The 18,096-nt window shown below is 42.3% G+C and overlaps 1 protein-coding gene across 1 annotated transcript in view; it reads left to right on the top strand.

The window, feature by feature from the left end:
* CSMD2 (CUB and Sushi multiple domains 2) overlaps positions 1–18,096 on the top strand; it is a 286,785-nt gene that overhangs the window by 16,417 nt on the left and 252,272 nt on the right. Inside the window, exon 2 of the mRNA XM_082777291.1 lies at positions 9,016–9,232. Within this exon, the coding sequence (XP_082633417.1) occupies positions 9,016–9,232 (217 nt within the window). The remainder of the gene's footprint in view (positions 1–9,015; positions 9,233–18,096) is intronic.

Here is an 18,096-nt window from a genome sequence, read left to right as displayed (position 1 = left end):
CACAGCTTCTTCCCACTGGGGACGGGGTGTGAGGGCTGTTATTACCTCTGCAGCCCTGTGCAGTGTCCCATCAGTGGGACTAGTGCACCCTGCACTGCTCTTGCTGCAGCCACCAGCACCAAGGATCCATTTACACAGCTCAGGTCAGAGTTCCCCACTGCTCTTCAAATCGTCTCATCTGTATGCTGAAGGGAGCGTTCAAGCCTGGTTGTGTTTTGTCTTCTTTACATACCCTTGTGCACACGCTCAGAGGAGGGCGAGGAACGGAGCATTATTCCATCCTTATAAAAGCAGAAAGGATTGGAGGGGGTGGTGACTTTTCCCTGCCTGAGCCCATACAAAGCACTCATTGGGAGTTGTAAAAGGGTCCGGAGAGGGCTGTGCAGTGTGCTTAAAGCTGAAGAAAATCAAGTATAAAATCTTGAAGTTGTTAATCTCTATTGAGAGGCTTACAGCAGAAGGACAATACAAAGTGTGAGAAACTCGGCTCCAGGCGATTGTTCCAGCCCTAAACACAACCAAGTCCCACAAGGGCACAACAAAATACGGTTAGGCCCTTGTCTGCTGAGAGAGGATTTTCTCTCACAGGAGTGCCGTAGCCTGGTGATTGTGCAGGACTTCGGATATTAATCATTTAAAACTGTTCCAGCTAAATGTTTATGCAAAACATTGAAGAGATCTGAGCTCCCTTTTTTGGCTTTTCTCTTCCCTCTCCCTACTTTTGCAGAGGAAGGGATGGGGGAGGGAATAGCGAAGGGGAAAAAAAGTGAAATAAAATCTGTGTTTAAGTTGAAATATTTAACTGAAAATATAGCTTTCTTTAAACTGTTCTGGTGATAACGCTGGAGTAATCTTTATTATTCTCTATTATTAGTGTGAGCTATTCTACTTTGCTTCTACCAACAAAAGCAGAAGGAATTCATCCCACTTCCCTCCTCGCTTTGCAAGTCTTCACTGCTAAATGCCTGTCCTGTTATCTAGCTTGCTTTGCTTCTGTTCAGGCTGTAAGCATTTCAGATGGTAAAGTGGTACATAAATCTGCAGGGGTAAGCACTGTAAAAGTAGCTGAGAAAGGTACAGCATGCACCTGGGGAAAGTCAGCATGACACCAGGATGTCTCTTCGGTAGCCCCCAGGAGCATTTGTTGTGGTACTGCAGAACAGCTCAAGTCCTTACCAGCTACACCAGGGTAGTGTGAGTTTTGGGTCGCCTTTTGACAGAGATCTATTTTTAAAATAAACAAAATCTGATAAGGGTCTTGAAGACCGAGTCCCTTCTGTTCCCAGGTCATTTTGGTGCAGGGATGAAGCATGCTTGCTGAAGACAGCCCGCGTCAGGTCAGCATGCCACGCTGCCCTCTGTCCCTCCACTAAGAGCAGGGAGCTTTTAGCCTCGAGGGGAGATCTGGCAGCTGCAGTTAGTACCAATGTACTCGCTTAAGCGATTTCTGTCGTACCCAAACAAGGCATCACTTTCCAGCAGTTGCAGTTTCTGGCCTCTCAGCATGTCAGGGGGCTGCTGTGCAGCAGTAAGACAGGCATATGTGCGGCGTCATGTTCTTGTGCTCTGAGTTCTGCCCTGCAATGGCTTTCGGTGGTACCTAAAACTGGGCATTTTCCTTTTTTCTCTGCAACACACCAGAACTTCTTTGGCCTCACTACTGTATGTGTATGCCCTTTCAAGGTTCACACATGAAATATAAAAACAAAGTATAATAAAACAGAAAATACTAAATATATAGGTGCCTGTTCTGTTTCTAGAGAACTTAAAAGAATAGGCAAATGTTTCTTTTCCTTTCACAGATGCCTACAGGCAAGAGAACTGCAGGTGGTATGTGTCCATGTCGCTTCCAGGACATGTTAGAAGTGTTGTATCATCACACAGTAGTGTGGCAGTGCACTGCCCCTTGGAGGTTCCAGTTCCAGACTTGCCTTTCCTGTGCTGTGGAAGTGTTTGCAATTTCCACCTGGAAGGTGCCTTGGTTGGAATTTTGCTGAGGAGCTGCAAGGACAGCAATGTGATTAGAAATTCCCCATGGTATAAGGAATTTGTGTAATCTTCTAAGGCAAGAGTTTTGGTTGGGAGAAGGTAAACGAACACACGGGAAAAGCTAAATATGTTATTGCTGCATCATAACTACACCATCACCTCTTCTCTTCCCTTTCTTTCTCTGTCTGGGAATCCCTTAAAACAGAATTGCTGTGCTGAGGTTGGAATGACGCCTAAAGGTAACAGCTCTCTTCAATAGCTGTCTAGAAACCTGGGCTCTGTTCAAAAGCTAAGGGCACCACTAATGGCACAGAAGGTGATGGCAGAGTTGGAGTGAAGGACTGCTAGGATGGAAGAGAAGAAATGTCTCCGAGGACTGGAAAAGTGACTAAGTTGGTTTCAGGAATGGTGTGTTTGATTTGCAGTACCCCGCAGTGCTGTGCAAGCCTGCTGTAGGCTGAAAGCTCACGTACTGCTCTTGATTTGAGGTGGGTGCTGTAATTCTTCCTGGGCTTGGCAGTCGGGGCATGAGCTGGATTCAGATAAAATGCTTGTTCTTTGCCCTTGTATTCTTCACTCCATGCGTTCGGAGAGGAAAAAGGCCCTGGCTATCTGAGGTGTAAATCATCCCCTTGATGATGTGCTTCAATCCAGTGGCTTTTGATTAAAAGTTATAGTTAATGGAATGTCTCTGCATTATTTATTACCCTGAAGGCTTTGATATAAGACTGTAGGTTAAGTTGAAACTATGAAAAGGTGAATACTTAGGGAAACAAGGCTTAGATTTATGAAGTGTGAAGGTACTTTCACTGTGCGTTCACTTAAATTGTATGAACAGGAGAATCAAAGCTAGACTATGGTAAACTAGTTCTGAATTGTGGGTGAGAAGATCTAGGTCTGCTATGTAAGAAAACATGATTAGTTGCTGATTGCTGATAAATGATTCAAAACAGTAAACATTGGGGCAAAGAGCCTTTTTCTCAATTTAGAGGGCAGATCAAATAATGTTTTTGTTTTTGTTTTTTGTTTGTTTTTTTAAATGAGTTCTTAATGACTGTTTAATACAGGGAGTGAGTTTTTCATGTGTTCTTTTTGGGGGTAAGGTTGTGAAAAGACCTGTGTGAAGGAGCTGGCTGCAGACATTTCCCAACCCACTCGTGATTTTGAGTCCCCTTTAGAAAAGGGCTTGCCTGTGCCTTCACGTGGAAGGGGAAGTCCAGTAGGGACCTCAGGTGCTGGTCCTGTGCTGTGGCATGTGAGGAGCTGTACGAGTCTTCTGTAGTTTCATGTGCGCCATCCCACAAAGAAAATCGGGGCGCTGCTGTGCTGAGTTTGGCTGGCTTATGTCTGTCACCATCCTTGAGCACTACCAGGCTCAGAGCATCCAAACGTGTGCTCAGAGGATGCTGAAAACCTAAACAGCATTTGCATTCTGGTTCTGAGATGGGGTCTAGTGCCTTGGTTTTGAAAATCTTCATGCAGTGAATGTGAATGATTCAAGGCAGTAACGTACACAGAAAAAATTGAGATGTTACTGATGAAGTAGCAGAATCTGGCCCTGGTATTTCGGGTCAGAATAGAATGTGCTTGCATTGTGTCTGCAGGATATGGATTTCAGTTTTACTGGGGAAAGTGTTTTTTATGTTCCTCTATTTCAGTGAATAAGCTAGAACAATACAAAATAGAAACACTTGTACCTAAGTAACAATAAGTAAAGAAAATGACAATACCAAACGCTACTGCATTAAGGAGAAGACAGCCATGTATCACTAATAGACGATACTGCTGAGAGCAAGTCAGTATATATGATTTGATATTTGTTCCTTGTGAATTGTGCAATGACCATACATCAGTGTTCACTAAATTAGTTTTTTCTGCTGAGAAATGAAGGGCACCGTTAGAATTTAGGAAGCACTTCAGAAGTAAATTCTGCTTTCCTCTCTCTAAAGTATTGTGTCCTAGAGATTAATATGGTGTGAATCAGAATACTTAAAATGCTTCCTAGATTTACCATCGTGGATCTGGCCTGGAAAGCTTAAAGAATTGGAAGTAGGTGGAAGATGGTTAACCAATCCTGGATTTTTGTATTTTGGACCTATTTCCTTTACCTTTGTACTAACCAACAACACATTTGTAATAGCTCCTTCAAAGAGTATTTGTAGTAACAGTATTTGAAAGCACAAGTTTATCTGGGGCTGGGGAGCTGCTGAAATTCTGAGTGAAGAGACTTGAAGGGTGCAGCAGCCAAGGCAGATCACTCCTGTATGCAAGTGTTGTTTATCTGAAGGGAATAACCAAGTTCTGGTGCTATGAATGGGCTTTAGTGGTTGAGTCTCTTCTTCCATATATGTCAGCCGATTTTTGGTCAATGTACAGTGGCCATCATGACTGCCAGCCGTGAGATATGGAGGATGTGAGATCCAGGTCTGTGCTGCCCTCACTGAAGTCATTGGCGTGTGGACTGTTCTGCTCCAGACCTCAAGCTGCAAGCAGGAGTGAATAATCCAAAAATGGTCCCTCGCTCATGTGTCTAAACTTCAGATTTATAGCACAAGTAAACCTCCCACCAGCTTCTGTCTCCAGTAATTTAGTTTCTATTGTCAGAAGAAGCCTCAGTTGTTGAGTACAAGGGCATTCTTCCTGCCCTCTGTGCGGCACGAGGCTGATCGATAACCTGAATTGAGGGGTGTGCAACTTTCCCCCTTCAACAAGCAGGAGACAGAGCTGTATTTGGCTCATATTTAAGTGTCTAGTCCTGTGAAACTGTGGTGTGTGGATTAACTGTGTATTATAAAATGCCACTGACAGCCTGTATTTTTGTTAGAAATGTGGTTCTGTTGTGAGCATACTACAAAGTAAATATTTCATTTTCCTTGTGCATATGGTCCAGGAGTGAAGCCGGTTCATCTGTGTACGTTGTTCAGGCAGTGTGTATTGCACAAAACAAGTGGTGTGAGTTGAGACAGGTAAAGCTGACTTTTATGCTCTATCATTGAGGAAATGGCTGTTGTGCCCCTGGATAAAGATGTGTTTTTTCTGCTAAGCACCAAGCCTTCCATTAATGTGTTTGTTGGTTGTGTTTTTTCCTCCCTGCTAGATGTGATCTTGTTGGAGAAAAGCTTTGTCCACTGAACAGTGCCAAGCGTGATAATGCCTTCGTCCTTGTCTGGAAACTAAGTGCTACTGCAATAAAATTACATTGATGCATTCATTAAAAAGATATACTCTCATAATAAACCACTTTCCAGAATTGAAAATGACAGGTTGCATTGGCAGAGTACAAGTTAGAATTAGCTCCATTCTCAGCCTACTCATCTCTGTCACAAAATAGGACACTTGCCCACAAATGCATATCCACTGATGAGTTTCTTGTTGGTCTTACAACTTCAGAAAGTAGAAGTCCATGAATAATAGCATTAAAAGGTGGGATATCTACATAAATATTTATGCTGCCATGCCAGACCTTCTGGCAGATGACATCAGATGTGCTAGCCCTATGTGTTCACCTTTCTCTTTCATTGTTGTGGCTTTTGAATAAGGAGTGGCAAAGCGAGAGGGGTAAACGCGACCCTTCTGGGAGGCTGGTAAATCCTCTGGTGGGCAGGGCTGATGCTGACCTGCAGTGGGTGTAAAAAGGTGGCTCCAGGTTAGAGGTTGTGCTGTCAGCGATGCTTTGTCTTGTGGCCACCTGGCTGCGATGAGCTGAAGGACAAGGTGTGGGTTGTTGCTGTGACCCAGGGAAGAAGCTCCTACTTTTCCATTACCTGATGTATGTAGAGGTGCCTCGTGTCAGACTCCTGTGCTGGAGAGAGTGCTCCAGAGACTTCGGAAGAATATTGTCCTCTATCAAATACGAATTCATCTAAACTTTATAGCACTGATTGTCATTGTCCTTTATACCTACCTGTCCATGCTTCTGAGCCAAAGGGATAAAGAGAATTGTTTTTGCAAGTCTTCAGAGGAGAAACCTTGTGATTCTTTGTGATGTGCTTTAAACTCTAGATAAGGTTTTGTCAGTCAAGTCTGAGCTAACTCATACCTGAAAACAAATTATAGACTATGCATACATTCTCTGGGGCTTCCTGGATGTCTTTCCTGTGCCTGCTGACTTTTTCCAGCAGTGTTCAACATAAATGAAGCTCCCTACTATTACAGTTGATGAACAATATATTGCTTTCCAGATTGTCAGCTTTTGAAAAACTAATTTTTGTTTGCAATAAGCAATTTTCTCTTAGCTGTGTTCAAAGCACATCTTGGTCAGAATCATGAACATGCAATTATTTCAGTAGATTGATTTGATATGTCGTAGAACTGTGTCCCATTTTCTATTATGTATTTGTTTTTATTCAGCTAGGTTTACACTTTTCTGGCCTTTATTCTTTGCTTTAGTCACTAATTATGCAAGGACAGCATCACCTTACATTGATTTTAAATCTCGTTTTTCATATGACCTTGGGACTGTTTGAAACACAGCATCTCTGACCTTGAATTTATTTTTTGAACCTCATGCAGCATCAATAGCTTTTATACCATCAGGAAATAGAAGGATAGAGCCTCTTTAATTTCCCAATCTTCCTTAAATTGTTCTGATGACATTTACTTATGATTAAAATAAAAAATGTGCAGCAGAGACAGATTCAATATCCCCACATTGCCTATTGAGTGCCAGTCTGGATGAAGAAAAGAGGATGTGATTGAATTTTAGAGAACTGAAGCTTATGGATCTTTGGCAGTCTTCAAGTTATTAAACCAAACCAGGCCTAATTTTACCCCTCCGTGATAACAGTAATATTCCCAGTCCCGTGCAGCTTGCTGGCACCGAGCTAATGCATCCTTTCTGGGAGTTCTGCAAATGAATGGAACCGAGGCAGAGGAGGGAGGTGGATTCCACTCTCATGTTTATTGTGTATTGACAAAGTGCACGGGGAGAGGCAGATGCCAGGTGCTGCAGAAATGCAAAGTACTCGAGGCTTGTTAACGAGTTCTGTGCCTAGCTCAGCTCTAGTCCCCGGGGATCGCAGGGCTGTCCTACCTCTCGCTGATGTAGTAAACATGATACGAAAAGAGTCCCTGGGTAGTAAATATGATTGACCACTTTGGATTCATGAAGGTATGAGCTTCGTCTTGCGGAGACAAGTTTCACTAAGTGTTTTTGCACCAAAGTAGGTCAATCTAATTATAATTGGCTTTAATGAGCCCTACTCTGCAGTTCTTTACCTGTAGCTGGTTGGCACTCAGAAGTGCAAATACCAGTGCTGCCTTTGAAAAAAGCATTGAGAAATCAAAGAAGTAATTTCTAGTCGGATTCATTTCAACTTGAAAGACTCGGTTATCTGCATAAGCAGGAGTAAACAATCCAGCATCAATAAGAAAAGCCTGAGCAAACGCAAGCAGTAGTGATCAGAAGTCTGCTGGCCGTAGGGTAAAGGTGAAATTCTGCTATGGGTTTTGCAGCAGTTGCCTTGCAAACTGGAATTTCATTTTGGTGTGTGTGGGAGTTATTCCATTAAAGCAGCAAAGAGCTACACAAGTTTGTTTGGGTGAATTTGTCTTCGTGCCTCAAAAGACATTCCAGTAAAGTAGCAGTGAAGAGAGGAAAGCACTAAGGAGGATTTGTCATTTAGGCTGTTCCCAACACATACTTATATACTGGCTTCCCCAGAGAGAAGAAAACCCTCATATATCCAGAAATTGTACATCATGGCAGTTGATCTCTATCTTTGGGATGGAGTGTTCACAGGTAGTGCTTTGGGGAAGGAAAAATTGATTTGAGGGAGGTGTTAGATATTTAGCTGGTGGGTGCAGGACTCGGCTTCTGTCTCAGAAGATGTAGCTACAGAGTCAGGGCAGCTCCCTAGGAATACCGATGGGCAGACGTTTGCTTTGTGTTTAGCCTGTGTGAGGAGCTGAAATGGTTCAGAAATGGGTGAGTAAAAACAGAGCAGGCTGGAAAGGCTGCCTCGAGCCGTCAGTTTCTTTCCTTTGTGGCCTCATAAGATCTAACAGGTATCTGATGTGACTGGTGATGGCAGCTCAGGGCCACAGCCCACTTTGCATTGCAGTGGCCCAGTTGCCAGTTTGGAGCATGCAAACTGGAGACCAAGTAGAAAAATACCTTTCCTTTAAGGCAGTCTGTGTGGAAAAAAGGTCCTTTGTAATAAACACCAGCTCTTCCCTCTCCTGGGAGATAGTTTCAGGGCTAGCAAGCAACATGTACCTGAAAGAAGGCTAATGGAGAAAAACAAACTGCTGGCTTAGAACTTGCAAATATTTGGGTTTTCTTGTAGGTTCTTTTAATAGTTCCAAGTATCTGTTTGAGAATGATTTGTTTAGCCTTTGAACTGAGTCCTGCTCTTTCTGGATGCAGGACACCTTTAATTTCTGATTTTGGTCATGCAATCTTGTGCAGACTGTTCCTTTGGTGACTCAGTTCCTCTCTATACCTATTTATTACTTCCATTGGCCTTCCAAAGTGGAAGTGGTGCAAGTTTCTGTACGCACCGCTGAGCCCTGATCTTAGCTCAATCTTCTTTTATTCCAGTGCAATTAAGAGTAAAAGAAATGGTCAGCTTTGTCACTGTCATTCTGCTGCTTTGTGGCCTCTGTACCCTTCATGCTTGAGGCACCAAGCTTGGCTAGATTCTCCTAAAATGGGGCAAATCCAAAAACACATAGTGTACAATGAAGAGTGTATTGGATTTGGTCATGGGCTGTGAAAGGACCTTTGGGAAAGCATCTGTTTTCCAGTTATAGTTGGCAGCTGCTGTAATCCAGCTGTTATTAGCCTGTTATATTTAAAGCTAGAGGGAGCGTTGCACAGGAGATGGGTATCTGGGGTCTGACTTCCTGCAGGGAGCACAAAAATGCATCTGTAGAGACTACCTTTATCTGTTCCCCAGGACCAGGAATTCCTGGGGAAGAACAAATTCATTGAAAAGAATCCTGTGTAATCTGTTCTGATGGAGATGATTGTTAAATTTGTATTCTGCACTGTTTGACTTGTACTTTTGTCTTCTCTTTTGCCAGCCCAGAACTGCAGTCACATTTTGCATGGCCCAAATGGGACAATACAGAGTCCAGGCTTTCCGTATGGATATCCAAATTATGCAAACTGCACGTGGACAATCACTGCCGAGGAGCAGAACCGGATACAGCTTGTTTTCCAGTCTTTTGCGTTAGAGGAAGATTTTGATGTATTATCTATCTACGACGGACTGCCTCAGCAGGGGAACCTGAGAACAAGGTATATTGTCTGTAACGGCCAGTGATGTTTATAAACACGTTCCCATTTCTTCCACTCAGAATAAGGCATCTAGGTTGCAGGTTGATACTGCGATAAACTGGGAGTTCTTCATGAGCAGTTCCTATAGCTGTTTTGCTTTCTTATCTCTGATAAGGTTTGAAATGTTTCTCTGAATACCTGACAGTAATGATTTATCAAAAGTCATTCTAGACATCCAGGGAAGTTAATTAGGAAATGGAGTAAACGGAAAGCAAAGCCAATGTGCAGAGGATCTTCCTTCAATCCAAAAGAGATTCTCTGAGTGGGAGGATGGATAATGGATTTCAGGTTATATTTCTGCCAAATGCTTTGTGGGTCAACTTGGGTAATTCCCTAACTTGTAGTTTTCTCACTAGTTGGGCTGGGATGGTATTTTCTCTTCACCTCTGGCTAAACTATTGGACCTTCAGGGGTAAGGAGTTATCAAGTATGATAGTTTAGTATGAAGACTCTACAAAGAGTCTGATCTCTCAGGTACAATCTTGGTATTAATATAAAGTTAAATGAGAGGCTGATTATGAAAAATAATTTATTGCTGTGATAGCAACTGTTATGCGACATGCCAGATTTCTGCGTTTGAAGGAATAATGGCCCCTAGATCTGAAGCATAGATGAAATCTGCTTGGCGATGTGTGATATGACTGCTGTTTTCTGATGTGGTGTCTAACTGCTGCTGATGTCTGATAGTGATAAAGGCAAAAAGTAAGAAGCATTGGCAGCATCCAGCGTTAAAATCTCTGGTTGGGATGCTGTAATCATGGACAGTTCTGGAAATTAATTTTACTTCAAACCATTTTCAAATGGGTCATTTGACCTCAGTGTCTTGTCAAACACAACTGTAAAATCAAAGTTAAAAACACTGGTGAAAATCAGCTCTTTATGTAGATGATTTCAGTTATGTAAATAAATCATATCTTCATCTTGCAACTGTGCTTGAGAATCATCCTAATTATGGGACCTCACCATTTAATCAGAAGGTAGTGTAGTGCTTTGCTTTGGGTATTATGTAAAGGATGCCTATGTCTTATACAAAATTCTGCTCAGGAGATTTTGTATGGTGAGTAGTCAATGCAGCTTTTTCCCTGAGAAGCCCCCAGCAAATTGCTCTGCTCATCAGCAGTGCCAGACGTTTCCTTTTGCCCTCTAGATGTCAGTGGAAGGTTCTGCTGAAGAAGCAAAATCCATGAATGAGATTAGTTCAGAAGTAGGGTCATGGTGGAGTAAATCGGTAAGACACTGTGGATGAATTGCATCCAGGTATTGCTCTGAGCTACTCATAATCATGATATGATTACAGATAGAAGTACCAGCAAGGGCATCTTAATGCAGTCCATCAGTACAACAAACTTCTGAGATGCAGCTTGGCTACTGTCCTTGTATCTTGCAGTCTTGCAGTTTGGGGGAAGGTCAGAGAGGCAAATATTGTCCTCCCTCTGCATCACTGGTGAATGCATTGTACAACTTGGGTGTCTAAGTGTATGTGAGTTGTAGATAACGTGCTCGGGTAGGGGTTTGTATTTAGTGCAGTGGGGAAAAAGTAAAAGAAATGGAAAGAAAAAGGTATTGGGGAAGCTTTCTGGAGGTCTGAGAGGACTTCCAGAAGTAAATGAGACATGGACTTGTGCATGATGGGCACTAGCGTTCTTCCCCTGGATGTTTCTAGGTTAGTGATTTAAAAACCTGAAGCTTGCTCCTCTGTGCTATTTGCTGTCTAAACGCTTTGTTCGGCTAATATTATTTTTGTACATCAATCTTACCTCATTAAACTCTGTAGCTGTTGCCCAACATTGGCCTTTTTCTTCTTTCTCCATTTCTTTTCCTTTGGCTATCAATTTTGTTTTTTTCTGACTGCTTTCCAAATGTACTCCATTCATCATCGAAGTGCAGCACTTGAAGATGGATGACCACGCGTCATTCATCATACTACCAGGAGGCGGGCCAAAATAAGCTGTAAGCAAGCGTAAAAGAAGGAAAGAAAACCTGTTTGTGTAGAGAAGGTAACTGTTTTCTTAACTGCTGTTCAAGGCCTACCAGCAAAACAGTTAACGAAGACAGGAACCTCTCTGCTTCTCCCAGACAAGTGTATGTTGTTGGACATCAGGGACTTATTTCAGTAGGTCTTGCCTGCTTGTCTGGAAGAACAGAATGATCTCAGTACAAATGACGGGCTTACCTGTTAATATTTTCTTGCAGAGGGATGGAGACTGGTTAGTTTTCTCAAAACCCTGGTACTCCATGTAAGCCATATATTGCTGAGGGTGCCCCCCAGTCTGTTGTCTCAGTATCATGTCTGTGTTCCTTTCTGGGAAAGGGTTACTAATTATGTTCATCCTGTGCTGGCAAACACCCCGTTGTCTTGCAATTTAATGTGGTGTGAAAGTTCCCTAATAGAATAAGAGCAGACTTAATCCAATGAGACATTTGCTAATAAACTGCTTTACTGTATATTAGGGAATTTGCCTTGTGTTTGTGATGAGTGTGTGAATATTAAATGCGTCTCAGTGTCTTAATTTAGATATCCAGCGATGTTGCAATCTTTCACTGTGACTTTGCCTTGTTTTGATAAAAATCGAAGCTTGTTTCTCATGATAAAAATCAGAGTCCTTGCTTCTTCAGCTTCTCTCAGATCTGCTCTTTCGCCGCACTGTATGCTGGCTTTCAGCCAGTGAAACCACCACGAGCAGGGACCGTTGTAGCAGAATCTTCTTTGGGTCCCGAGAATAATGATGGCTGCAGATTTTTTTTTCTCCTTGACCTGAGTCAGAGAGCTGTGTGTATTCAACAGTTCAGAGACTTGTAACCTTGGTGTCTGCATGTGGCTTTCCTTCTGAGCAGTGTTTGCGCTCATTAAACCAGCCCAAGCTATCCTAAATGCCCATCCTTCAAGTCCCTGAATATTCTGAGCTGCCAGTGGGATCAGAGGGGCGCGTGTGGAGATCTGATCTGAGAACTGCAGTTCCTCAAGAATACTTTTTGCAAATTCCCATTGTGCTTTGCTGATTGTGTCATTGTTAAGAGGATGCTCCAATCAGGTTGGTTTCCTGATTGGTTTCCCACCGTGCTGGGCTTAGCAGCTCAGCAGAGACCTGACTGAAATTTGAATATTTGGAGTTATTTATGGAGCCAAGATTGCTGTGGGATTTGGGAGATGCTTTGCACCTTTTCATATCTGAGTGTTGTTACATGACATAACAAGACAGCAGCTGACAAGAAGAAAAACGTAGCTAAAGAAAGCCACGTGACATCAAGTAGCTTCATCTGATACTGATAATTTGCAGGATGCTTTTAATGTAGGAATCTTAAATTAGTTGCTAATTTACTTTTTTGAAGTTTCAGGCCTGCATTAAGATCCAGAGAAAGTATATTTACAATGTATTTGGAAAGAAGTCATTTTGTGTGCATAACCCTGTTCTCCTGAAGGAATCTACTGAATTTACACACAAAATAGGACTGTTCAATTTAGGAAATCAGATGTTTTTCCTAAAAACTTTTAAAAATTGCTCTGGAAAGGCAAAAGGATAGAAGGTGCAATCTTTTTGTATCAGGATAGACTGTTCAGTTGCACGCATACTGAACCATGCCGGGGTAGCACTGAATGGAGGCTTTTAAGACCTAACAACCTGAGGGCTTTGCTTCCCATCTGACATGGGTAGGTGACTGTGTTGTCTTCTGGTCTATCAGGGAAAGTTTAAATGACACTGAATTTGGCTAGGGAAGTGCTTGAGCCAATGCATCAAAAAAAAAGCGAGTCTTTGCTCCAGCCAGAATCGTGGTGGTGCAGTTGGTGTGTGTCTGCAGACGTTACCGGGAGGTACGAGGTACGAGTTTACACAGCAGGAGGAGCTGTCCCATCCTGACACCTCCATAGTGTGTAGTGTTAGGGAAAATGAGGTAGGAATTTCCAAACAATAGCTTCCTACATAAACCAAATTGATCTTTACTGCCTTCAGCAAAGTGGAGCTGTAACTTGTGTTCTAGCTCAAGCTTTGTTGTTGGTCAGTGTTTTCTGTTAGTGTTGCTTATTCCAGGGAGATGCTCGTTCTTCTTCCCTGGCAGATAACTGAAGAGTTGAGAGGAGGATTGCTATCAGGCTGCTGTGTATGCAGTTCGAAACCATCTCTTTGGCCATATTTAATCGATTGAAAGATGAAGTATTTTGTTTGATCTTAAAATTACTTGATGCTGGTGACAAGAGGTGAATTATCCACCGGCGTGACCTATTTTACAGATACAACAGGAATACCTGTATCTCGCCTGTTTCTCATTGATAACCTTTTAAATACTCTTTGAAAAATTGAACTGGGTGTCTTGTACTTAATTACAAATCAGGAGAACAAAGCTTTTGATCTTAAAAACGATGAAAAGAGAGGAGGAGAAGAGATAAAGGGAGCAGTGCAGGAGAGAATTCCCCCTCACGTGCTGCATGCTCCTGCTTGCAGCAGGGTTCTGGGGTTCTGCCTGCAGGTGTTGGACTTGCTGAGTTCAGGACTGTTAAAGAATTTTCTGGAAAATAGCATTTGCTGTCTGGGAGTACACAAACTTGTGTTAGGATTTTGTTGAGTCACTGTTGGTCCTGTGACATAGTCCTTTGTAGTTAGCTCATGTCTCCGAGGGGATCATAGTTCTTTTCACGAAGGGTAAAGATAACGAGAATAAAGAGGGCCAGATAAATCCTTCTGTCATCCTTACTCAACTTCAGAATACTATCTCCATTCTCCCTTTAGCAGAGTCTTTTTGTCACTTCATATTGAGTCCCTGGGGAGAAAAAAAAAAAAAACAACCCAGACACTTGAAGTTCTCTGCAGAATAACATGCACACAGTTTTTTCCTGATGCTTGTTTGAACTGCTCCAGCAGCACGAGGGCCTTTTGCTGGCAGCCCCATTGTATTGTTCCAAAGAAGTGCTGAATATTTGAACTTCCAGATTTTGAGATATTTGATGGAACAAAGTCCTGGAAAGCTAATGGAGTGAATGCAATTGTGTTTAGGGCTGTTCAATTCTGAGGCTGCATTCAAATTTTCTGGTTTTGTGAGGACAGTGTTTGTTGTGATGAGTGATGAAAGCTGCTGCTGATATCAGGGTGGGATGTTGTATGTTTTTTTTTTTTCTCCTTCCATGATACTGGATCCTTGGTCCTGTTTTAAGGGTTAAAGGATCTGCCCTCTCAGATCTTCCTGTTGGGTTATGGCCTGTACCATGTCTGGTAAAAATAGGACCTTGTTAAAATTTTGAGCCTTTTATTCACAGCCACTGAATAAAATACTGACTGGGGAGGTAGTTTCCTAGCTGATGGCTGTTCTGCATTTTGTCTGTGGCACCAGCTATTCCCTGCTGTGTGTTTTGTACAGGGGCTGTCTGTCACTGGGCCTTAAGGCATTATTGTTACTCGAACAATATTTTGTTTTCAGGATTGTTTTTTGTTTTCTGTCTTCTGTTTTCCCCCTAAACTGTTGATTAACCCTGTTAATGGGTAAAATCTACTAGAAAATGTTGACAATGCGTCTTGCTTCATATTAAGGTATGCTGAGTGTAAAAAGATTTTCTATAATTAGGCAACATCTAATAGATGTAATTAAGACTGCGCCGGAGCATTCTGCTCCTGATAGAGCTGGGAGTACTGAATGCCATTAGTAATTGAGGTGGGTTTTAAGGCATGCCGAAATGCCAGGGAGGATCGTGGTGTCCTGATAGCTCTCCGTGCCCAAGCTGGGACAAGTTACGAAAGCCTCCTATCCCTTAGATGCTGAGTGATGGGAGGGAAGAAAGGAGGATGCCCACAAAGCGCCCTGCTGACGTGTTTTGCCAGTGAAGTCCAACGTGCAGTGCATGGAGAGGCAGGTCAGGAGGGGTTTCTTTTTCTGGCTTACTGTTAACCTTGTGTTGCATAATGCATCACTCTTCCCTCTTCAAGCTTTCCTTCTGCAGTTTATCCCTGTAGTCTGATGAAACAGGGCTTTGTTGATGGTGCAAAGTAATTGCTGAAGGCCAGGACCAGGTAGTATTCTCTAGATCCCTCTAGCTGATGTTTGGTTTTACTTCAGGCTGCATTTTAGTCCAATGATTACAAGCCGTTTAGACAACAGAAGTAGAGCATCGTGAAGTCTGAATGTGATCTGATTTATGATCACTGTAGACCCTGCAGTGCCCAAATCTAGTGTTCCACGTAAAATACATCTGCAAGGTGAGAGCTCTAATAGCTTTCATGGGATTGCTCCTCTTCCTTATCGAAGATGGCTAGCGATAAAGACAATAGCTGCTGCTGTTTTACTACTAAATGTCCTATACAGAGAAAGTTTATCATCTTTGTATGCGTAGCAGGGAAGTCAGACGTATGTCTTAGTCCTGTTCTGAGCCCAGCAGCCACTCTGCTCTGTGACATTAGGCAAATTACTAATCTCCCCTTTCCCATCTGTAAAATGATATATATTTTTTTTATTTTTGTAAGTTAAAGTTGTAGAATGCTTAAAAGCCCCCGCTTGGAGGGCCTGTTCGCTAGGGTAAGGAAAGAATCAAAGTATGAAATGTAAAATTTACAGCCATTCCTTCTAATGCATTCTTCCTGAAGGGAGGAAAACCACAGGTTTCCGTATTATCTTTTGAATGCAGTGAATCTCAAGGTCATGGAATTCTTTCATCTCACTGTAACGTCTGACCTTGAGAGTTTCTCAAGCAAAGCACCTCTTTAGACAGTGTGTATTTCCCTTTTATCAAAATTAATGAAAGACTACAGGAGATGATACAATCTTACTAGATCATTGAAGATACAATGAAATTGTGGAGTGTTATTACTTGCAGTCTGAAATAGAAAATTGACAAATCTTCAGTGCCCATTGACTCTAATTCATTATGCTCCTGTTGGGCGGCAGAGGGTGGCCTGGTTCCTTTTAGACTACTCAGAATTGGATTTTGGTGTGGTGCAAGAGCAGCTGCTGACATCTGGTCCTTTTTCTTAAAGAATATAATTGTTTTTTTTTTTTGTAATACTTAGGGCAACAGCTGATTAGTGCTGCTGTAGTGGAATAAAAGGTTTAGGAAGGAGACAAATATTTTCATTTGAATTGTTTGGTAGCTTATGTTGTCACTGATCCATGTGTAAATTGACATGTGAAATGCTGTTGTTCAAGAATTTATGTAGAAGTTTTACTATTGAAATCAGGACCTTTAGCTAACTAGGTGCATGGCAAGACAGCCTCTCCCTGAATTTATTCACAGCTCCTGTATTTGAGGCAGAGGGGAATATGGAAGCAGAAAAAAAGGACTAATGCAAGGTCAAGGAGTAGCTCTGGTGCTGCTGGATTTGTACTCGAGGTTTTTTACCTCTATCACAGTGTGCATTGCTGGGATCTCCTGCTAAACATCCATGGTTACCTGCGTTTCTCATCCCAGCTCTGCTTGATACCACTTGCACAAGGTGCAAGGGAACAGAGAAGTAGGTATGACGTGAATCAATATTACAGTCTTTGGATAAATCTTCATCTGCAGGAGTGATGGTTTTTGTTTCAGGCTATCTTTATCTTATAACACATCCAAAAATCAAATTTCTTATTAACCTGTTTTTTGACTGTATTGGTTATGAAGAACAACTTGTGTTTATTTGTGCCATTTGGATGCTTCTTTTTAACTTCTAGGTTTAGAGAAAATGAATTTCCATTTCCTTCTTGTATATTGCTATTAAATTTTATGTTATTATATACAACTAAAAATTTAAGGAATTAGTATAGGCATAGCTGTGCTCTGGTCAGCAGTGAGAGTGCAGCTGATGTAGAAATCAACTGAAAGATCACAGCCAGCTAGCTGAGCTGCCTGTCCCGGGACTACCTAGGCAGAACAGTGCTTGCCTTATGCTGCCACTTAATATTCACTTGGGGGAAGTAAAGATTGTCCCTCGAGACCGATGTCTGAAGTCTAGTTCAAATCCTGATTTTGTATGCATAAAGAGTCAGAGGGATGTGCAGCCTTGGCAGATGAGACCTGGAGTCACTCTGCATGTCAGCTTTGGCTCTTTACAGTCGTGTAGCTTCAGCTTCTTGAGATTCAAATGGAGAAAGCAGGAGGAACAGGGATGCATGTGGAGTAAGTACCTATATTACCAGAGCCATAATTGAAGTTTTTGCTTGATTATGTGTCCATACGTTCACCATCTAGGATGCCCACCATATTCTGGGCTTGTTCACGTGGCTGAACAATGATTAGCCTTAAGGTATGTTCAACTACTGCTTATAGGAAACTTCAAGTTCTTTCAGAATTTGTTAGCCTTGTTAGCTGTTGGTACCGAGCAGGAAAAACCTGCCTCTGCCTATTGAGGATTTGTGATAAAAAGCCCACAGGCTCCATTAAACTGTGAGGTTAGAAATGATAATTGAGGATTGCTTGGGGAGAAATCCTGCATTTACTGGGGGAAGGGGAATGTAAAGCTCCTTGAGAAGGTGTATGTATTCCTCGGGCATCAGGCAACGGTGTGCTGCTTCATTATCAGGCTGATATTTGCAGTGTCCTCATCGTGTTCCTCTTTCTTGTACGCAAACACGTTTGCTGGTAGAAGGGAATCCTTTGAAAACGGAGCTACTCCCACACGAGTCAAATATTTGTGGAGAGAGCCTGTAATAGCAGGTGAAACCGTTGTTTGTTGTGCAGATTTGTGCTGCCTCTAAGTATTTGTTACTGGCTTCTGTTTATCGCTGTTATATAGCTGGGGTCTCAATTGTGCCTCTGCGGTTAATGGCCTGTGTGCGTGCTCTCCGCTGAGCTCAGGTACGCAATAAGCATCCACCTCTCCATTTCGCTGCTTATCAGCGGAATGTCTGTCGGATTTACCATGTCTGGA

This window comes from Aythya marila, assembly GCF_965140915.1.
Source record: "Aythya marila genome assembly, chromosome: 22".
Classification (NCBI taxonomy): Eukaryota; Metazoa; Chordata; class Aves; order Anseriformes; family Anatidae; genus Aythya; species Aythya marila.
Note: the sequence above shows the minus strand (reverse complement) of the source record. Positions and strands in the feature narration are given on the sequence as shown.